At 39.8% G+C, this 23,655-nt stretch overlaps 1 protein-coding gene and 1 long non-coding RNA gene across 2 annotated transcripts in view; both read right to left on the minus strand.

The window, feature by feature from the left end:
* LOC134638514 (uncharacterized) overlaps window positions 1-16,013 on the minus strand; it is a 72,378-nt gene extending 56,365 nt beyond the window's left edge. The window contains exon 1 of the long non-coding RNA XR_010095259.1: window positions 15,953-16,013. This is a non-coding gene — a long non-coding RNA (uncharacterized LOC134638514). The remainder of the gene's footprint in view (window positions 1-15,952) is intronic.
* Window positions 16,014-17,268: 1,255 nt separating this feature from the next.
* On the minus strand, window positions 17,269-20,159 carry LOC134639199 (granzyme K-like). The gene is made up of 5 exons (XM_063490306.1): window positions 20,078-20,159; window positions 19,757-19,901; window positions 18,859-18,994; window positions 18,114-18,383; window positions 17,269-18,007 (listed from the first exon to the last, which is right to left on the minus strand). Exons 1-5 carry the CDS (start codon window positions 20,139-20,141, stop codon window positions 17,855-17,857), a joined length of 768 nt encoding a protein of 255 aa, XP_063346376.1. The 5' UTR covers window positions 20,142-20,159; the 3' UTR covers window positions 17,269-17,854.
* Between the last annotated feature and the right edge of the window lie 3,496 nt (window positions 20,160-23,655).

The raw sequence follows: 23,655 nt of genomic DNA on the forward strand, positions 1-23,655 counted from the left end.
GAACATATCTCTATTTTATCACCTGAGAAGGAGCTCCTTCATGAAAGAACAGAAAATGCAAAGGGAAGAGATGCCACCAGCATCTTAATAAAACCTCATCCTCTTCCTTCTGACCTGAAGGTTCATCTCCTGAACTGGCAGGGCTCTAACACATGAAAACATGTGTAAACAAACTTGGTTGGATTTCTAACCTCAGTCATATCTGGGAAAATAAACTCCCGCTGTCTGCTGAGGTCTGCAATCACAACAACACCACGCTTCCAAGGCACGGACCCTACAATAATACGGCCATTCAGGAGAGGCTCAGAGTAGAGCCGCTGCTCCTTCACATTGAAAGGAGCCAGTTGAGGTAGTTCGGGCATCTGACAAGGATGCCTCCTGGGTAGTGATGTGTCGGTCGCGAACGAAATGGCTCTTAGAGCTGGATCTTTGACGTGAACGACGCGAGCCGGCTCCTTATCGCGAGCCATGGGGTTTTTTTTTTCTTTCTCTCACCCTCTCTCTCGCACTTTTTTTCCGTTTCACTTGTGCTTTGCGCTGGGAGGAGGGGGGAGGGGCGGTAGTTACACTCAGTAGCACAGGAACAGAGCGGGAGGGAAAGAGAGAGAAAGAGAGCCAGGGACAACAACGTCACATTAGAAAGGTATAGTAATCATCCACAACTATTTTCAGTTGCGGATGATAAAGGATTCAGAAAGTTTATTCATGCAGGCCCATATGACAGAGAATATGCATGTTCTTTTTGTTTTCATATTTTAATTTATATTTAATTGTGTTGTGGTTTGCAGTGTTTTGTGTTGTTTCACTTTAAATTAGTTTAAAAGGAGAAAGCTGAAAATTTAAATAGTTAAAAGTTGAACTGTGAATAGTTGGTTTTTGTATTATATGATTTATTTATTACATTTTATGTGGAGTGAATAAATAAAAGTATATTTACGGTGGCCCCTAGAGACAAAGCACGTACAAAACACAACAGAAGTGCTCCAGGATGCTAGGGGGCAGTGTTGAGCTTTTGTTACCTAGTGGCTACACAAGACAGGAAGTACCAACGACCGGATTTGGTGTGTGGTAGTAACAGGTAAATGAACATTTTTTTAAATTATTTGAATATATATGAGTGCTTGTGTATAAATACACAAACAATACACATATGCTTTCAATTGTGTAATTTAAGTGATCTAGGTAGCTCTGTTTGGAAGTTCAGTTAACACTAGAAATGTGTTTTGGAGTTTGTACGTGTCTCTAGGGGCCACCGCATATATTTATATATAAAAATATATAAATAAAACCACTTTTTTTACATTAGTAATTCCTTTTGTGCATAATTTTATATTATTGTTAATAATAAATTAATTAAAGCAACAAAACAACCTGAAGAGCTGGTTAGGAGCCGAAAGAGCCGGCTCTTTTTAGTGAGTCGAGCCGAAAGAGCCGGTTCTCTAAAAAGAGCCGGAAATCCCATCACTACTCCTGGGCGCCTCCTGGGCGAGGTTTTCCGGGCAGACCCAGGACACGCTGGAGAGATTATATCTGGCCTGGGAACACCTTGGTGTTCCTCCGGACAGGCTGGACGAGGTGGCTGGGGAGAGGGAGGTCTGGGCTTCTCTGCTTGGGCTGCTGCCCCTGCGACCCGGCCCCAGATAAGCAGAAGAAGATGGATGGAAAATCTGTTACTGTTCTTATTATCTTGGAGCAACTGTAACTACATAATTAGGGATTAGTTAAATATTCTGATCGTGATTCTGATTCTTCTCAGTAAACATTTGGTTTATGTCAGAGGGGCCCAACAGTGACTAATGATGAACCCTGGTTTAGGACAAACTTGGTAGTTATGTTATTGTGATTGTGGAGCTAATAGTTTAACATGTTCAGTTACCTAAAATTCGTGAAAGAAACCACACCTCAACCATTAATATGGAAGCTTAATAAACAGACATGATTTGTTTGCACAAAAGGCAAGAAGAGTTTCAAACTTAAAGCAATAAGAAGTAGTGCCTGAAAGGGTAAAAAATGCATTGAATTAACTTTAATGCAAACAACCAGGAAAATCTTATTATGGTACCTTTATGAAGACGTTAACACTCCACTAACCTTTGACCTGTGGTGTGACTATAACCTTCACCTCTCAGTGAGATAGAGTTTCTGCTTGGAACTGTTTTATTCAGACCTACAAAAACATCTGCACCTAGGAACTGTTTGAACATGTTCCGGATATTCAGGTGCAACTGGCTCATGTCCAGAAGTAGAAACTGAGTGCAGTTAGAACAAATAAACATTTTGAAGTTGTCAAGGATTACTCGGGTAGTCTAGGAGAATGGGGACATTTATGACATGTTCCAACAGATAAACCAGACCCTGTAGAGACTTTAGGTTTCACATGGGCCAACAATACATTAGTACCTCAGTTGGTACCTGTTAAGAAAGCAAAATAAAGGTGGTAAGTAACTGTGAGTGCACGGCTGCTAATAACCATTTTCTACCTATTTTGCACCTTAACTAAGTTAAAAAAGTAAATAATAATTTTAGCATGAATTCTGGGTGTAAGTTCTTTCACTGTACATATTATTATTTTAATGACTTATCAATAATCAGGCCCCATCTTATCTTAATGACCTTGTAGTACCATATCACCCTATTAGAGCACTTCGCTCTCACACTGCAGGCTTACTTGTTGTTCCTAGAGTATTTAAAAGTAGAATGGGAGGCAGAGCCTTCAGTTTTCAGGCCCCTCTTCTGTGGAACCAGCTTCCAGTTTGGATTCAGGAGACAGACACTATCTCTACTTTCAAGATTAGGCTTCAAACTTTCCTTTTTGCTAAAGCATATATCGTGGCCTAAATGGCAACAAGTCAGATAAATAAATATTTTATTGAAATAAAATATATAAGAATGTATGATCTATAACACATCCACAGTATAACGTACAAAGACTTTTGGGGCCTTTATTGATAAAAAGACAAAACCATGTAAATGTAACTTTCTGTTATGTACGTTTTTCTTCCTGGTTGTGTTTCACATTTGAAATCTAAAATGCTGCATTTACCATTTGCATTTTTGATCATTTCAAATTTAAAAAAAAAAAAAAAACTTTCTTAGTATTGCAGAAAAGAAACCGGAAGGTCTCATTTTAACACAAACTGACAATCAGAGGATCAAATTCCACATTAAACTGTACAAATCGCGTCGTTGTTCTCGGGCTTTTTTCTGTATTTCCGTTTCAAACACTCTGCGTACTTTGACCGAGTTATTTGAAGATGACGCTGTGTGTGCAGTCTGAGGGATCAGGAAGCTGTTTCCAGGTCCGTTAGACAAATTGCCGAGATATCATTATGTCGATATAAATCTGACTAACCTAACAGTAATAGATCACTGATTAGTGATTGATGATCAGTCAGTAATATCAACACTGAAGCTTCGCCTGGTTTAATGAGCAGCTCAGCAGTAGATTATCACAAGATCTTAAAGTATTTCATCGTCGGTTGAGTTACTCACCGGTTTAACCGTTTTGCAGCAAAACGTCCATCCGAATGAAAACGAAAGTGTTTAAAATGCTCCACCCCAAAAAAGGTGGAGGCTGCCCCCCCCCCCCCCCCCAAGACGTAGCTGTGTGAATGAGGAAGTTTCGATTTCACAATGAAACTTGTGTGACTTTTTTTACTTCATTTTTGTCCCAAATTGGTGATCTAATTAAATTTAAGTGTGATCACTGGTCGAGACTTCACAGTCTGATCCAGAGGCGGTCCTACCCTGTTTGGCGCTCTGGGCGAACACTCCCTCAGGTGCTCCAAAACCCCCCACTGGTCTGACCTGGTGAGCAGCCCCCCGCAGACTGAATCTCAGAGTGAATCTGTATCCACGTGGTGTTTACAGAGAATATTTACATTATGTTCACATTCAATAATAAAACATATACTGGAGACAAATTTCTGCCTTTTCTATCTGCTGCTCTCTACAAAGGACATGAAATTTTATCAAAACCATTTTTTTACATCGTCTGTCTGAGGTAATGGGCAGACAAATAATAATGGAAATATCTAATAATTAGTTGATTAATTTCCCATTAAATATTTGAGTCAAAACAAATTGAAAAGCCTGTACATGAAAATGTTTTAAATTTAGAATCAATATTAAAGAAGATGACTACTGTCTGAAAACATAACTGTCTTTATGCATGTTTATAATAATAATAATAATAATAATAATAATAATAATAATAATAATAATAACAACTAGAAAGCGAAAATTTCAGAAGAAATTTTAAGTGTGCCTATGCCGCTGGTAAACAGTGTAGTTTGCCATTCATACAGCTACAGAGAGCAAAACTCAGCAGAGCAGCCATTCTCCACCATGAACTATGGTAAAAACAAACACCGCTCGCACCTCACAGATGACAGCTTACAATTTTGGGTAAAGATGAAGTGACTTTGTACAGCCCCGATTTGCAGACGCTGTGCACATAGTTTCATGAGCAGAAGTCCCATTGTACCACGGCAGACCCGACAATGTTTGCATGAACACGCTTTGAAGCATTACGTTATGGACCACTTTTCACACATGGTTGGTGTACCCACACAGCCGGCTGTAGCTTTTCAACTCACAGCCTGACACACACCCAAAAAACAGCCGAGAGAGCACAGACTACGCCAGAGAGGCGTGATTGCAGATGCCGCTCAGGTGGGTCCACCTCCCCTGCAGCGGCACTGCAGACCACGCCCCGCCACACACATCAATCACGTAAAATAAATATTTATGCACTTTTGCATTCACTTTTTGTTTTTTGTTATTTTTACACAGTGTTCTGAATGATTAACAATGGTCTACAGCCAATCTTGTGTATTATTATACAAACTTTGGTTGTAAGATGCCCTACCTGGCCCCCTGGCAAAAGCTTTGCTAGATCCGCCCCTGCACAGTTACCAGCTGTCAGCTAAATAAAAAAGGAGCTTGGTGTTTATTTCTCTCAGAAACAGTTCATAACTTCCCTTCAACTCATTCATGTCACCTAAAAAAAAGGTAAACCTGTTTCTCCATCACCAGTTCAGCTCTGATGATTCGGTAAGGTCATCTCCTGGTTTCCACCAAACTACACCTAAACTCGGTTTATATCTGACCCAAATAGAGTGCAGTTCATAACTTCTTACCTGAAATTCAGTTCACCTCACGCTCTGACCGGCAGCCGCCTGCTTCTCCTGCCTTCGGTTTCCCTGATCCACGATCTACCACCGGTTGATCGGCGGTCGCCTCGCCGCCTCGTTCCCTGCATGCTCTGTCTGACACACACCGGTGGATAGCTGCCCTCGGTTGTAGCTCCGCGTCAGCGACCACCAAACAACTCAGTTATTTTTTCCACATCGACCAGCATCTGGACAATCCACCGCCTTTCACTGTTTGTACCGTTACTAAAAAAAACCCCTCATCGGCTCATAAAAACGAAAAATAAGTCCAGCTATGACCCTGAGTCAAAAAGACAGCCAGTTAGCTAGCTAGCTGTCTAGCTCTTTGCAGGCACCGAAACCATCAGAGCTAATATGGGATGTCTTGGTAACACGAGCACATATTTGAAGTTTACATCTGGCCAATCCACCACATTTCACTGTTTATACCGTTACTAAAATGAATAAATAAATAAATCATTTATTTATTTAAAATAAGTCCAGCTGTGACCACGAGACTTTACGAAGGACCGGGTGTGAAACCAGAGTAAGCCGCTCTCACTGTCATCCAGGCCGGCTGTAGCTTGTTAGCAAAGCCGCGCTAGCCACACTAGCCAGCTAGCCTCAAGCAGAAACGACATCGTCAGAACATTGTCGCTAATATGGGATGTTTTGACAAAATGAGCAGATATTTGAAGTTTACACACCTATATTCTCGCCTGAAAATATCTTAAAAGTTTATTTTGTGACCTAGAAACAGTATTAAGAGGAAAATAAAAACTAAGTGATGGCCGCCATTGTTTGACTCGGCAGAGGCGTGCTATGAATTGTGGGATATTGAGTTTTCCACCAAGCATTACCGTAACTTTTGAATGATTTGCGCAACCTTAAAAATTCCAATGGCTCCTGAAAGCAGCGACGCTGTGCGCACCGTTGATATTGTCATCATTACGGTAATCCAAATAAGGGTAGACAGGCCGTACTACTCCCGGCATACCACTAGAGAGAGCCAACACACCACAAATGAAGTTTGAAATTTGTATCAGTGGGACCAAAAGATGGAGCCAACACACCACAAATGAAGTCTGTTTCTATGGCGCCAAAAGAAGAATCTTTCTAAATTTGCACTAAAATATTAATATTTAAAAAACTATAAAAGTCACAAACACCAAAAGTGTATACCATACTAGTCCAGCTCCAGCCGCACAAAATGATCTAACATATGTAACCCTATTGTCAAAAGTGTTTGGCAGAGAAGCGCGGGAAAATTTTCACTAAAATATTAATATTTAAAAAACTATAATAGTCATAAACACCAAAAGTCATAGCACACCATTCCTGATCCAGCCGCACAAAATGAGGTAACATATATGAAGCTTGTCTCAAAACTGCGAGGCGAGATTCGCTGCAAAATTTCAGGCGGAAACTGAAGAATAATAATAATAATAATAATAAATCCGACGAATAGTAATATGTGTGCCTCTTGGCATAGGCACACATAATAATAATAATAATACATTTTATTTACATGCACCTTTGAAGACCCTCAAGGTCACATTATTACAGCAAACTATAAACATAAGGTAAATGAAAAAACAAAGAGTACAGGACAGAGGAGGAGTGATGTGATCTCAAAAAGAGTTAGATTCAAATTTAAACATTACCTTCAAATAACATCTATGTTTAGTTGTGACAGAAGAGATTTTTGAGATGACATTTGTAACTGACATGTTCTAATAATTTATCAGATATTTATCACCGTGTCAATTTATCATCATGATTTTTTATTGGTTGTCGATTTGCATCTACCTGCACAAGAACTGATTTTGTGATGATTCATAAAATACCAACTTTGGATGATGGTAAATAAAACAATCAAGTCATAAAATCAGAAACACTTCTTTTCTTTTTTTTTTCTTTTTTTTTTTTTTTTACAGAAATATGGAGAGGGTGTCCTCCTTTAAGTTCCTCGGCACCCACATATCTGAGAACCTATCCTGGACTACAAACACATCAGCCCTAGTGAAGAAAGCCCAGCAGCACCTCCATTTCTTGAGGGTTCTCAGATGGAACGGACTGCAGTCTGACCTCCTAGTGTCCTTCTATCGAGCCACAATCGAGAGTGTGCTGGTGCACGCCATCCCTGTGTGGTACTCTGGTTGCACAACAGCTGACAAGAAGAGACTACAGAGGGTCATCAAGTACTGTAGAGAAGGTGATCAGCTGTCCACTCCCCTCCCTGGACTTAATTGCCAGCTCAAGATGTCTCTCCAGAGCCAGGGCGATTATAAAGGACCACCTCCATCCTAACCTCCACCTCTTCAACATCCTGCCCTCTGGAAAAAGGTTCAGATCCATCAGGTGCAAAACTTCTCCAACACATCCACTCTGACGCTGCTATTGATCATCTATGTGCAATATCTCAGTCTTTCCATGTTTTATGCAATATTTTTGGTATGTGCAATACTTTGGTCTCAGTGGAATCACCATCCCCATCCTAAATGACCATAGCCCCTCCACCCTTATTTATTTATTTATTATATAACTGCCGTTGTATGCAGACCCACAATGTTTCTGTTTCAATGTTTCTTACACATACACCATGTATATAATTCATTCACATATCCGTATACATATATATTGCTTTTTCCCCCTCATTGTATATTGTTTTCTCTTCTTTACTTCTGCACCTTTGTGGTCCAGCTACCCAATTTCGCTGTGCAAGAAACTGCACAATGACAATAAAAAGCTCTAAGTCTGTAAACACAGCTCCAATCTGTCTCTGCTGCTGTTATGTCATCAGCTTCTGCTCGATTCCCCTGAGGGGCAGAGCTCTTTTGGTTTCTGCTAATTAATAATCAACACTGTTCCTACAGGTCCAAGGATGGATAAAGTGAAAAATGTTAGAAACATTTGTAGTTAAGTCTCTCAGTTACCTTCACCTGGTCACTAAGTGCTTTGAGGGCATTATTTTATCTCACATTTTCTCCAAAGATCTTGACAACCATGAATTCACCTATCAGGAGAACAGATCTTTGAAGGATGAAGTCTTACCTGCGCTTCACACACCCCTGTCCCTGCAGGAGCATCCAAACACATTTAAGGAAGCTTTTTGTTCATTTCAGCTGCATCTTTAACACTGTGTTCACTCACAAACTGGGACACAAACTTAGGACCCTGGGACTATCCACTACTCACAGACCATCACCCGTCGGAACCGGCACCAAAACCTCGTGAACCCTGGTCCTGAGGACAGCCCTGAAGGGATTTGGGATACAGTGAAGTTTGCTGATGACACTACTATGGTTGGACTGATCACCAGTGATGAGAAAATCCTCACTTCCCATAAATGGTGAAGAGGTGAAGACTATGAAGAACATCAAATATCTGGGTGTTCACATTACCAATAATCTCACATGGTCAGTGAACATATCACAGCTGGTAAGAAAGCACAGCAGCGACTGTTCTTCCTGAGGAAGCTGAAGCTGGCCCGACTGTGCTCTCAGCTCCCGGTGAAGCACAATAGCGAGCGTCCTGTCAGTGAGTCACTGTGTGTGCTGACGCCTCAAACGGAAACAGAGGCGACACGCGCTTCAGGGAAGAGATACCGAACCAATAACACCTACACAAACAGACTAAAGAACAACAAACACACACATCCAGATAACCAAGAATTCTTATACAACTTTTATTTCTACTATTTTGGTGCCTTTAAAAAAACAAAAAGCTACTTTTACCCCTTGCTGTTGGTTGATACTCACCAAACAAACTTTTGGTCTTTACTCTGGTTTTAAAAGGCATGCAGTCCTCTGTGGGTTACACAGCACAGGTTGTTCTCTCCATTTTGAGACCGGACACTTCAGTAAACGTTTCCTAGCTATGTGCTTTATATCTTACATGCTCTCCATTGTTCTCCTTAAAAATCTGAACCAGGCGTGTGAAGAGCTCTTGAGGTTCGAGGTTTTTCCTCCACAAATATCTGTAACTGCACATTTTGATCAAATCTTTTAAGGGACGATGGAGCCCGAGCTTTTCCATGAAACTCGAGCCCCTCTTTTTGGATGCTGACAGCAGAACCAGCGAATGATCAAACACTCGTTTTCCGAAGAGTTTCAGGACTTTGCAGAGTCTCTGTTTGTGATCCTCTGTGAAGGTTTCAGGCTGCAGGACCAGCAGGAACACATGAGGTCCAGGAGCTGTGAGCCTCACACAGTTTTCTACATGATCTCTCAGATCGTCTTCAGAGGTGTTTGGAAGCAGCAGATCTGGAGTGTTGATTAGGATGATTTCTTTGTCCCTCAGCAGTCCTCTCACCGGCTGATAGTCTGGCTCTTCCTCAGGGCTAAACACAGGAACCTCCAGTATGAAGTTCACCACAGCGGTCCTCTCAGACTGAATGTTCCCCAGCAGAACCACCCTGATCTCAGACACTGCAAAGAAAACCGTAAAGAAAGCAATGAATACAACGAAGTGTAGAAGATTCAGGTAAAGATTTATTGTCTATTTGTCTGTGAGTGTTTCAGCTGACTGCACTGATTGTTTTTATAAAAACTCAGAGTTGAGTCTGACTCACTGTCTGGTGGCTGCAGATCGTCGCTGCTGTCCAGCAGCTGCAGATCATCTGTGAAAACACAAAGATCATCTCAGAGCGTCATCATCAGAAAAGATGTTTGTCCTGGATGTGCTCACATTCACTGGGTAGACACACACACACACACACACACACACACACACACACACATACACACACACACACACACACACACACACACACACACACACACACACACACACACACACGTAGTTACCCATTAGTGCACAAAGATACTTGTAATAACTGCCCATTTAATGAAAGCTCAAAATTTCCACATTAAATATTCATTAAAGAAAGAATTAAATTAGTGATTAAAAATGTAAAACAAAATCAAACAGATGAGGATTTATAAAATTCAACTGCTTTAGGTAACATTCTGATGTGTACTGGGTCTTATTATGGGGTTTTTACTATGACATTTAATCCTAACCTCCTTGCCTCCAATCGATAAAATTTATAGCTTATGTGTGTCAGTAAAACGTCTTTCAAAGTCATAAAGTAGTATGAATTGTTTATGTGGTAAGGCTGAAATAAGAGCCATCCTGACCCTGTGAGCTGACCTCGGCCATAAACCTGTAAAAATGAGTCATAAAAATGATGGATGACACCATCTGGGAAGAAAATCATGAAAGTTATGGAAGGCAGGTGTTGAATATCGTAAAGGGAGCAAAACTCTGTAAACTGATGCATTGATTAAAGCATCACGTTAATAAACACGCAAGTGTTTCACCAGGTGGTAGCAGTGTTGGGAACTTTAACACCACAAACATGATTAAACACTTACAGAAACACCATGTAAAGGATTTTATCCAGGCCTCCAATGCTAAGAAGAAAAGTCTACCTTATCAACAAACGCTTTTGGAAACTGTTCAGAGGCATGCCAAACTCCCTCAAGAAACCAATAAAGCAAAGCTGATAACAGAGAAAACTGTTAAATTTTTGTGCTTGATGACCAACCTCTTTCTGTTGTGGAAAATGTCAGTTTTCAACGCTTAATTGAGCATTTGGAGCCTCGCTATCTGCTGCCAAAGCGGCATGTCATCTGAGAGGAAGCTATCCCAGAAAAGTACAAGCAGGTGTGTAAATTCATCTCTGAATATTTGGAAAACATTCCCATGTTAAGATTGACAACTGATAGCCTAGAGTATTTAAAAGTAGAATGCTCATAGGGGGCCAACAACCATATGACCCCCTATGAGCAAGCACTTTGGTGACAGTGGGAAGGAAAAACTCCCTTTTAACAGGAAGAAACCTCCAGCAGAACCAGGCTCAGGGAGGGGCGGGGCCATCTGCTGTGATTGGTTGGGGTGAGAGAAGGAAGACAGGATAAAGACATGCTGTGGAAGAGAGACAGAGATTAATAACAGATATGATTCAATGCAGAGAGGTCTATTAACACATAGTGAGTGAGAAAGGTGACTGGAAAGGAAAAACTCAATGCATCATGGGAATCCCCCGGCAGCCTACGTCTATTGCAGCATAACTAAGGGAGGATTCAGGGTCACCTGGTCCAGCCCTAACTATATGCTTGAAAGTTTGAAATGAAAGTTTGAAGCCTAATCTTGAAAGTAGAGATAGTGTCTGTCTCCTGAATCCACACTGGAAGCTGGTTCCACAGAAGAGGGGCAAAACGTGCTAAAGTTTAAATAAAAAGATCAGCATTGTTAAACTGAGCCATATTTTGGGTGCAGTGTATGTTAGAGTGGATTGTTAAATGTTTGTCATTTTTATGCTTGCCAACTTTGATGAAAGGGATTCCACTGTCCTTCCCCCCAGATTCTTGGGGTTCTGGGGAGGGGGCTGTAAGGTTTTATTGCAGATACATCCTATCTGGAGGATCTACTTCTTTTGATCTAAGCTTCCTGAGTTTATGACCCTTTGATCAGCACACACACACACACACACACACACACACACACACACACACACACACACACACACACACACACACACACACATTCCTACTTACATATAGAAGTTCACACATATACATACAATGCGGGGGGCGTTGCTTTGCTGTGTTTTGTGTGAACTGTCTCTCAATAAAAGGCAGCGAGAGGAGGCCATCATCGAGCGTCATTGTCGTGCTGGACACAGATGAGAGGCCTCCCTTCCGCAAGCGATCGATCGAACACTGTTTGCCTTGCTTTTCTTTCATGGGAATAAGTCCTGGAGACAGCGGGGTCTGAGTTTGGACCCAACAGTGTATACTTGCATACAAGTATAATAGTATAATAGAATCATTTTAGTGTTTTCTCTTTTTAAATTTGAGTATGAACTTATCCCCTCTGTGAATTGCTACCTTTTGTGTGAGGGGTCTGTGTGTCCCAGGGATCGCAGGGGCTATGTTATCTGGGGGCTTTTGCCCCCTGGTAGGGTCTCCCATGGCAAATTTTTCCTGAGTGAGGGACCAGACAAAGAGCGATTCAGAAAACCCCTTTGAGAAGACCATTGAGGGAACAGTTCACCCTGCCCGGGATAGGGTTACTAAGGGACTAAGGGTTAGGTCTTAGTCCATGGGGCCCAACCGGGCACAGCACGAAAAAGGGACAGCTTTGACACATGACACAGAGGTAATTCAGATGCTAAAGAAACTTTATTAAAGCAGAGATAAAAATGAAAGTAAGTCCAACAGATTAATTATTTTGTTGGTTGTATGATAAATGATCATTGGTTGAATTAACCATCTGAGATCAAGGTTATTTAATATAATTTCAGAAAGGAAAGGAAACCATCACCAAACTGATTAAACAAGAAGCATTTGATTCTTTGATTTCTGCTTGCTGAGCTCTGTTACTATGATGACTCTCAGCGACAAAACCACAGGGACACAGGAGGACTGGAGTTGGGGTCTATTGGAACAACCTGGTTCCCAGCATTCTTATAGGCTGCAACAGTAGAGCCTTTGGTGAGCACAGTCACAACTCGGATGGGACCGAACTCTTTTTGTGTATCACAGGAATATCTTCTTTCCACTGATGTCGATGCTGAGTTCATGATCCACTTGTTCATAGGACCTAGATTCTAACTGCCTCAATTTGCTATCATCACTGGAGACTAGCAGATCTGTGATGGCAATGTTAGGGTCGTCAGTCTCACGATACCAGATGAAGACTTTTTCCTCACTTGAACTTCTGTTTGTGGTTTCAGCCACCCTGATCCAACCTCTCTTAAAGTTTTCCAAGTCTTCATCAAAGTTAACACACACTTTGATGTCATAGATGTATGTTGCTTTGTTCCTTCTTACCCACAGGTAGAGTTGGCTGTCTCGAGACCGGTCTTACTTTTACGTGCTCTTGGTCTCGACGGACTTTTGTCTTGGTCTTGGTCTCGGTCTTGCTCTCTCAGATCGACATAGTGTTCGGGAGATTTGGAGTCAACCATCGGTGGAGCGAGGGGGTGGCTTACTGGGCTTAAGACCGGGTCATTTTTTCAGAAGCCCGGGGTCTTTTGGAGTGTGATTTGTTTCATAGTTAGATGCCTGACTGACAACTGTATAAAACAAAAACTACACAAAATATTCGAAGCACATAGAGCACAGTTGTAAATTCCCCCTAATTTTGGTATGATCCAAGCTCAGGCACTGGGCGACTGAGCACAGCACTGTCAGCGAGGGGGGAGAAGTTGCTGCCTGCGAGTTTGCTGCAGACAGAGGAGAGCTTAAGTTCGACCAGGTACCAAAGCAAATCATTCGTACTGTATAAATAATGTAAATATGACGGTGTATCACAAAAGATTGATGTCAAACTGATCACCACTGGCACACCTGTGGATGCATATAAGGCAAAACACATGGGAAAATCAAGAGATATCAATCAAAACACCAGGAAAAGAATTGTGGAGCTCCATAAGTGTGGCTCAGTTTTGAATACAATTTGGTGCCATTTACAATTAAGAAATACAGACAGTTTCTCTCTTTACTCTGAAAGTTAACAAATATGTTTTTTATATTTATCAAGCTAAAAAAATAAACATTTAGTCTGATTTGATGTTACAATTAAAAAAGTGTTTTTGTTTTTATCTGAAGAGTGATTAAATATCTGGTTTCAACTGTATATTTGATGATGTTGGCTTGATTGTCAGCACAAAGAGGGAGAGAGAGGAACAGAGAGGAACAGAGAGGGAGAGAGAGGGAGATGGAGAATGAGGACAGAACAGAGATGGAACAAGAGCAGGTGAGACACACATGTTAGTCAAATGGTTGTTTGCCAAAACTCATGAGAACATGTATCTAGTGCCTAGTGTATCTTTTTAGATACCATTTGTTACTTTTCAAATTCTATATTTATTAAGTTTTGCAGGCTTTTTTGCGCAACAAGGCTAAATAATGATATAAACTTTTCTGAATCTAAATAGTGGACTTTGGTAGAATTAAAAAATAAGTGTAGTGCAGGTCTATGATGATTTTTAGTGCTACTATCATGTAGTTTTGATTCTGGTTCTGTTTTGGTTAAGTCCTAAGTAGTCCTGATTTTGAACTGTTGTAGTCCTGTTTTAATTCCGGATCAGTTCTGGGTCTGGTTGAATTGGGGTTTAGTCCCTGTGTCTTGATACAGCCTCGACTTTGTTCTGCCTTGCTGCTTAATAAAAAAAACTAGTTTAAGGTTTCCTGTATATGTGACATATATATATTTTTCCTATATGAAGTTATTCTTTTTTGAACAAAACTCAAAACAGGGCCTAATAATCTTTCAGTCATTTCTACCCTCACTTAATTTCCTTTCACTGCTCAGCTCTCACACAGTGGCTCAGCTATGCTCCAATCCCTCCATATTGTGGCCAATCACATGCGAGGATATAGGATAATATCATTATGTGAAAAACAGAGAGGGTGATGGACGTGACAGTCAAATGGAGCGTGCGTCTGTCCTCTTAGTAAGTGAGTGAGACAGTAGACAGCGGTGAGGAGGGCTGTGCGAAAGCAAAAACACATAAATATGCCCGACACCTGTAAACGAAGCAGCATCTGGCTGCAGTTTAAAGACTTTTTTGTCTCGGTCTTGGTCTCGTCTCGACTTGGTCTTGGTCTTGGTCTTGTCTTGGTCTCGATACCCTCTGGTCTTGGTCTTGGTCTTGTCTTGGTCTCGGTTTAGGCGGTCTTGACTACAAGTCTACCCACAGGTGAACCAATGGTTCCTTGGGCCTCTGGTTCAGGTCATAGGCCACCCTCTCCCAGCCCAATCTATACAGCTCAGGTTCATCATCTGCTTGTGCAGTGACATGAAGGGCCATGATGCGATCATAGTCTGATGAGCAACTACTTTCATCTGGTTTGTAGTACCAGAGGTAGGTTTCCTCTCCACCGGCTCCAGTATTAAGGTTTTTCTCAGTCTTGTGGTACCCTGCAGATTTGAGGTTCTCACTCATTTTATCATTAAATGAAAACTCAATCCTGGTGATTCCACGACCCTCTTCTGTACCAAAGGCAGATTGCATTTTCTCCATTTCCTTTGTTCAGATCATCTGGAATTGAAAGACCATCTCCAAGGAAAACTTTCTCCTCGTGCTTATTCACAGACAGTTGGAGTTCAATGATGTTGGACATGTTGGGTTCCTGCATCAAACAAAGTTAAAGGATTAATGAATGGAAATTTGAACATGCTGAAATCAGACGGTAATAAATTATAAATTGGTGTAGTTCTCTTATCTAACACAAATAATCTAAACACAAATGCAGAGCGTGTGGTTGTAGACTTATGTATGTGCAGACCGTTTTTGGCTGGATGAATTCTTCTAGTCGACTGAAATCTGCTAATCTCACACTCTCACTCAGAAAGTCCTGCCTTTATATTCCCTACAGACTGTGTAACTGTGACATGAACGTTTTTTTGTTTTTTTTGTTGTTGTTGTTGTTGTTGTTTCATGGAATATGGAAACATGACAAAAGTTACTGCATTACTCAGTTACCTCATCCACCAACCTGTTTTTTCTGTTCTCTTGACAGAAGTGTGAGCTACTTCCCAATAACTGTGCTGCTAAAGGAAAAGTCATCATCACAGGTATGAGATCTGAATAATAAAACAAATGGACTCTGACATTTAGCTTTGTGCCATTACTTCTTTCCAGTGACTGATGTGTGTTTCTATTCCCTGAAATCCTAAAATGTCCATAAGTGAAGCAGAGGGAGCCTGACCATGCGTCACACATTTGACGAGTTGGGAGTGAGAACGTGTTGGTCAACAAGAAACACCCTCCACTTACTCACCCAGTCTCCCTGCTGACACACCAGCGACGGGGTGAACATATTTCCTGCTCGTTCAATACTTCCCACATGACTTGCACAACAACCATAAATCCAGGAATATACACGTAACACCATACACCACAAACTGTATATGGTTGCTACAGTAGCTACAAAGTCTTTCTGTGGCATCAAAAATTAATATGTCACTGTGTTTGTTTTAGATTTCAAGTTCAGTGAAACAATAATTTGTTCATTTGTTTTCTTCTAAACATATTTATGAAAAGGTTTCGTGCAAAAGACGACTACATGTAACTGACATGTAGTTTTTATACTCCACCATTAGGTGGCATTCTCTGCTATATTTTGGGGGGCACTGTGTAAGTTCCACCAAATTCACAGCAATACTGGTAACAATGATAATTAATGATAACAATAATTATATAAAAAAAAATCTACCTAGAGAGCTAAACTGGCATTCAAGCAGTGGAATAAATGTACACATACATTTTTATGACCAACACAAGACTCGAGTGCTGCACTCTGTGTAGGACAGGTATTTTCTTCTTCCACGGTCCTTTTTCCCCCTAATGAAAGGATTAGTTTGATCATAGCATATACGTGTTTCTATGTTTGTTCCCAAACTCTCTCTCTCACAACTTAAAGTACCAAGAATCATAACATATATGAGGTGATTGACTGAAATATTTACTTCAAATAAAAAGTACTCTTTCTTTTCTGAGTAATGATATTTATAAACTGTGTGATCGCGGCCGGCTCATTTACAGAGACAACAAACACGAGGAAACTGTTGATCGAGTGCTGATATTGTTTCAAAGCCTGTGGTCAAATTTATCATAAATAACCACGTGGAGGTGCAGACGTGTATATGACTGATACTTTCAGACAATTTAACAAAAAGAAAGAAAAGAATCAGGATTTGTGGAAGTAATCGATGACAAAAGACACAGTGTTGATGGAGTTGAATGTGTGAAGATCATGTCACTGAATCCTAAGAAAGAGGAGATCCTCAACATGTGAAGCTGTCAGTATTTCTCATGTTCCTTTGTTTCCCATAAGTGAATATTCTCTGTGTTATTTTCTTCTGAAGAAAACCTTTGTATAACAAAATCTGCAGCTGATCAAAAGAGTAGGAAAAAGCAGTGAAAATGTTTCTTGGGCCTCAAATTAGACTGTAACTGTAAACTCATTATATTAACGATGATACTTTGAAAGGTACAGTTTGAAACTGCAGTACAATCAAAGAAAAAGAGAGCAAATGTGTATTTTTTTATTCATGCCTCCAGCTTTATTTTTAAGTAGAAAAAGCAGCAAGTAGAAAAATATGTTTGTTTTTTTGGTTTTCAAGCAACAGAGTCGTAGTGCGAAATGAAAAAAAAAAAAGTTAAAACTTTTTTAAAAATCTTTTTCAACAATCCTGTCCACAAGCCTCATTTTCAGTTTCAGTTGGTTGTATATGAGCTGTTGAATCTGTCTGTTTGACAGTCTGAATAATCTCTCTGTTTTATTTTACATTCATGGCTTTTGTGTGAACATAAAAATTGCTTCTCCTGGTTTTACTGCAGCTGCACTCATCTGCAACAACCAGGAGCACTCCTGTTTGGGAATTCTTTAAATTATTTGGAAAAATGATGATTAGATATAACCATGTATCTGTCTGGTTTGTGTGGTGAAAGATGGTAAAATTTCAAACAGTGTTTCCAAATTTGTTTACAGTAGGTCTAAAATGTGGTTCATGCAGTGGACAAGCCAAGTGCAAAATCTATAAAAAAAAGTATAGCAAGCTGGCAGAAACAAAAAAAATCATAAACTGTAAGAGGAACAATGAAATGATGAAATGGATAATGGTCTACAGAGACAGCACTGACAGATTTAACAACACATCATGCTGTGGTTTGATCACATTTAGAAATACTTCATCATAGTTTTGATCCAGTACAGCTGTCTCTCTGAGACAAACGAGTAGACTCCAGGTTTTTTAATGATACCACAACCTGCTCCAAAAGAAGTGACTCCAACCAGCGCTCCATCACACAACAGTGGCCCTCCTGAATCCCCCTGCAGCAAGAACAAACACATGACAGTGTTTCTTTGACTCACAGGTGTTGAGCTGAATGAACATTTACTTCAAACAAGGAAAAATACATGGATTCTTCATACGTACTTGACAGGTATCAGCGACGTTTGTACCATCTGAACCAGCACATATCATGTCTCTGGTTATCTCAGGTCTGTGGTTGTAATAACCACAAGAGTTGCACTTCTGTCTGTCCACCACAGTCACATTGACAGACATGAGGACGTCTGATGGATCGCTGTTTTCAGTTACTCCCCATCCAGCCACCAGACACCTGCTGCCAGCTGCTGGGTCTCTCACAGTGTTGCCAAACTCGAGCCACTGCACTGCCCTGGTTTTCAACACCGGTTTGTTAAGCTGATAAAAGAAGTTAGTCTTGAATCACAACTCATTTATTTCTAATATTTTGCTTTGAAAATATGAAATATGTGCAGTGATGCGTTGAAACATGTCTATACACACATGGAAATACATTTTATATGTAAAAAATGAAGACTAAGTTTTAGTTAAGTAAGCAAAACCTGACTTGGCTGTAGGAGGTAGAGCAGGTTATCTACTAATCGAATGGTTTGGTGTTTGATCCCTGGTCTTTCCAGTCTGCATGTCAGAAATCCTTTGGCAAGATACTGAACCCCACGATGCTCTCTGATGCATAAGTTAGAGTATGAGTGTGTGTCAGTGTTACACAGAAAGCACTTAAGCATAGAAAAAAGTGATTGTGTGAATAACCATGTTGTGTAACTCTCTGAGTGCTCAGGTAGAGTAGAAAGGTGCTAAATAAGAAGCAGTGCATTTACATCATTTGTGATCAGACCCTGATATATCACCTTACCTTCAGCAACATGAGGTCATTGTCGTGCTTTGCACAACAGTAGTCAGGATGAGGAAAACTTTTCTCAACGAATCGGAGTTGCTTGGAATGTTCGTTGTTCTTTCTGGAGTGGGCTCCCAGGGTCACCCAATAAATCCTGTAAAAGAAAAAACACAATCTGGTGATGAAGGTTTACATATTTAAAAGGTTAGTGGATCTGTGGTTTCTAAAACAGTCATCATAGTTCTTTATTATTGTGTATTATTACATATGGCTGTTACTGAGCTTTAGGTGAATCTGCATGTTTTCTTACAGCTGAATGAAGAAATTAAAATGTACATAAAATGTTTTAGATGAAGAAATGTATAAAATGTTTGATGTGTATGTAGCTGTGACTTCTGTTTTATATTTAAATGAGTGCAACACTTTTTTTGCTTGTTATTCCATCTTATATAAAACTTTCTAGAACACCTCTGTACAGATATTGTGCTTACAAGAGAGTGAAAAATTTACTTTAAATATTCTATATTCATCCTCTCCATTCAATGTAATTAGCTTTGCATGTAGAATTATAGCAGTGTGTATTATTTGACCTGCATGTGACCTAACCTGGGAGGCATCCTTGCCAGATACCTGAACCACCTCAGCTGGATCCTTTGACTGTGGAAGAGTAGCAGCTGAGCTGCTCTCCAATGACTGAATGAATGACGCTTTCTCTACAGGAGAGGCCAGCCACCGTTTACAGAAAGCACATTTCTGCTGCTCTGGCCCTGATCTCATTCTTTCAGTAACTACCCAGAGCTCGTGACCACAGGTGAGGGTAGTGACCTCTGGGTAGTTACTGAAGGAATAATAGTCTGTTGAAAATAAATACTGCATTATTTTTTAAATTTAGGAAAATAGGACATCAGATTCTTACCCAGAGCAGTGGGCAGCTGTCAGGACCCACTGTGGGTGGATTAATGTTCCTCCACACCAAGAATTTGTCACACTTCTCACATAAGCCATGTAAGGCAGTGAGTGTGGCTTGACTTCTTTCCCATTAATAATCTCAGAACCACGACCTGAAACAGAAACAAAATATCCAGATGCATAAATCAGCAGTTGATCAAATGAAGAACAGATGAGTGAAACAAACACCTGAAGGATAATCAGCAGTGTGACTCTGCATTATACTCGTTTACATGAAGATTAAAATTACCAGTAGGTAAATTAAATTACAATAGAAAACATCACTCACCTGGCTGGATGATGAAGAGGAGCACACATGAGATGAGAAGACTGAAATTCTTCAGGCAGGACATTTCTTCTTCCCTCTTTGATCAGACGCTGAATGCACTGAAACTCACTGTGATGCTCAGCTTTATATGTACAAAGGATGTGGTCTGAGCATTGAAATGAATGAGTCAGCAAAGCAACACTCACTGAAACCTTCAAATCTATGGTCAGGAGTATCATTAATATCCACACCCCCTCCCCCAACTCCACCCCCTGTCAGAACAACCATATGTATTTAATTTGTGAAATATACTGGGGTATTTATAACTGGCACTATTTGTGTCTATTAGAGCTTTTTTTAAAAATATATATTACTGTTATTAAAATGTATTTTTTATATATTACAAAGTTGCATTCTGTAACTTTGTAATATCTTGTATTATTTAGTAAATCTGCAGGAATGTCTTAAAGACATAAAGACCTGGATGGCCGCTAACTTTCTGCTTCTTAATTCAGATCAAACTGAGGTTATTGTACTTGGCCCTGAAAATCTTAGAAATATGGTATCTAACCAGATTCTTACTCTGGATGGCATTACCTTGGCCTCCAGTAACACTGTGAGGAACCTTGGAGTCATTTTTGACCAGGACATGTCCTTCAACGCACATATTAAACAAATATGTAAGACTGCTTTCTTCCATTTGTGCAACATCTCTAAAGTTAGAAATATCCTGTCTCAGAGTGACGCTGAAAAACTAGTTCATGCATTTATTACTTCCAGGCTGGACTACTGTAATTCATTATTATCAGGAAGTCCTAAAAACTCCCTGAAAAGCCTTCAGCTGATCCAAAATGCTGCAGCAAGAGTCCTGACAGGGACTAGAAAGAGAGAGCAGATTTGGATTCAAGAAACAGACACTATCTCTACTTTTAAGATTAGGCTTCAAACTTTCCTTTTTGCTAAAGCATATAGTTAGGGCTGGACCAGGTGACCCTGAATCCTCCCTTAGTTATGCTGCAATAGACGTAGGCTGCCGGGGATTCCCATGATGCATTGAGTTTTTCCTTTCCAGTCACTTTTCTCACTCACTATGTGTTAATAGACCTCTCTGCATTGAATCATATCTGTTATTAATCTCTGTCTCTCTTCCACAGCATGTCTTTATCCTGTCTTCCTTCTCTCACCCCAACCAATCACAGCAGATGGCCCCGCCCCTCCCTGAGCCTGGTTCTGCTGGAGGTTTCTTCCTGTTAAAAGGGAGTTTTTCCTTCCCACTGTCGCCAAAGTGCTTGCTCATAGGGGGTCATATGATTGTTTGAGTTTTCTCTGTTCTCTTTGAATTAATATAGGGTGTTTGTCTTACAATATAGGCAAGTGTCTTGAGGCTGTCAAGGTCTGCGCTGGCTTTTTTGATGGCTGAACATGGTGCAGAAAACAGAAGGTAACCAAAGACCAAATGGCTCATCCTTGTCCTCCTTGGAAATGCCTCCTAAAACCATCACTTACAGATACTGGTCCTGCTGAATGCTTAAAGACTACTACAACCCTGTTTAGCTCTTCTAGAGTTGCTACCTGGGCTACACTGTAAGAAGAAGTCCTAATGTAAAAGTATTTTACTGTGTATTTTACAGTTTTGTTCTGTTCTTCTAGAATATCATTAAATTTACATAAATAGACTGTGATTTTACATTTCAAATGTAAATTAACGTAAAATCACTGTAATGTAATAAATATTTTCTTGTTTTTTAAATGTATTTGTCTGTACATATGCATATTTAGATTGCTAAAATACATTCACAAATGTATCATGATTTCACAAATATCTGTCCGTTATTTGAAAGATTGAACTGTTAAATTCAAATGTAATGCTATGGAAAAATATATGAAATGATTCTTATAAACCTTTTTAACATCAAATAATTATTACTATTATTGCTATTTAGGGCGATCGTGGCTCAAGAGTTGGCAGTTCACCTTGTAATCAGACGGTTGCCGGTTCGAGCCCCGGCTCGGACACTCTCGGTCGTTGTGTCCTTGGTCAAGACACTTCACCTACTGGTGATGGCCAGAGGGGCCGATGGTGCGATATGGCAGCCTTGCCTCTGTCAGTCTGTCCCAGGGCATGCAATCCATTATTATTTAAACCAACTGTTAACTGTATATTTCTGTACATTTAAGTATTATTATTCATATTGCCACATTCATTGACCTTGTTTATAGGTAATTTCATTGTTTAATCACATTAAAATGTTCCTAATTTAATGTTTAAAAGCACTTGAAAAAGGCAAAATCCCATGTAAAATTAGGGCAACAAACTGTACTGTCATTACTGAAAATATAAAATTTTTATGAGAAAGTTATTTTCTGTTATTTGATGGTATTATTTTGGCGCCCCAGCTGCCGGAATATTACTGTTTTTCTAGGATTATTTTTTTAACAGTGTACCTCTGTAGAGTCAGGGTATGGCCTCGTGCTACCAGTAGTTACACAGACCTACCAAATTCCAAATCTAGTTTTAAAAAAGTGTTCTTTTTGGGAAGTATATTAGTGAGTGTGAATATATATATATTTGAGCCTGTATGCTTTAAAACCATGCCAAACTAGAAAATGAACAGTTCAAAGAAGTCATTAAAATAGTTAAATTTCTCAGGCAGAACATTTCTTCTTATCTGTCTTTTATCAGGTGTTAAAAGCACCCAGTGTGGTGTAAACATTTTTATCATGAGCTCAAAGGATGTGGTCTAACTGTGAATTATTAAAAAAGAGACAAGTAGGTTGATGCGTGCTGATATCATTTAAGCTTGTGGTCAAATTTATCATAAATAATAACCATTGTATTTAGATGCTAGAGACTCTTTGTATGATGCAGCACACTTTATCACAGTGTGTAGGGTTTCTTAAAGCTGTGTTGTAATTCAGACAAAACACAAAACAGCATGAAAAACATTGAAACTATTTGTGGTAAATGATGACAAAAAATACAAGGTCTTAATATTTACTGAGAATAGTTTTAGACACAGCAGTTTCATCAAATTGTTATACATGTTCTACTTATTATTGTGAACTGTGTGGTTAAAGGCCCAGAGCGCCCACAAATACAGCAGAGAGAGCCATCGATTGTCACAGTATGAAAGATTGTGTGTCAGTGCCACAGTGATCCAGTCACATAAAAGTAAAGATTCTTTTTTTACTCAAAAGAAAGTATTTTAGGTCTGGTGAGATATAATGTGAGGGCCAATCTCTTTCAGTGAAATAACATAAAGTAGGTAGTAAATACTGCAGAGAGGCTAACTGGCAGTCATCAGCTGACAGGAATGAAGGAACAGCAGCATTTAAGATAAAACATTTGTGACATTTTCCACTCCTGTACAGGAAGAGTGCAAAGGACAATTAGTGTTTTTGTTCTGTTCTGCTAAAAAAAGGAATACTTTTAAAACACCAGGTCTCGGTGTAAAGATGTCAAGCTGGATATCTATACAGGGTAATGTGTTAGGAATTATAGTGTACCACATTGTTTGATGAAAATGAAAAGCAAAATATAGACAGTTGAGTTTATAGACAGGCCAAAAAGTGTGAAAAAATAATGTGGTGGGCTTATC

Source organism: Pelmatolapia mariae, linkage group LG12, assembly GCF_036321145.2.
Source record: "Pelmatolapia mariae isolate MD_Pm_ZW linkage group LG12, Pm_UMD_F_2, whole genome shotgun sequence".
Classification (NCBI taxonomy): Eukaryota; Metazoa; Chordata; class Actinopteri; order Cichliformes; family Cichlidae; genus Pelmatolapia; species Pelmatolapia mariae.

What these genes read in the sequence shown, in the direction of transcription:
- LOC134639199 (XM_063490306.1), bottom strand. Translation starts at nt 20,141, where the DNA reads ATGTCCTGCCTGAAGAATTTCAGTCTTCTCATCTCATGTGTGCTCCTC. An exon ending in ACAGCTGCCCACTGCTCTGG is followed by an intron (nt 18,995 to 19,756) that starts GTAAGAATCTGA and finishes TTTCTTTTACAG; the next exon opens with GATTTATTGGGTGACCCTGG. An exon ending in ATGACCTCATGTTGCTGAAG is followed by an intron (nt 18,384 to 18,858) that starts GTAAGGTGATAT and finishes TTCTTTTATCAG; the next exon opens with CTTAACAAACCGGTGTTGAA.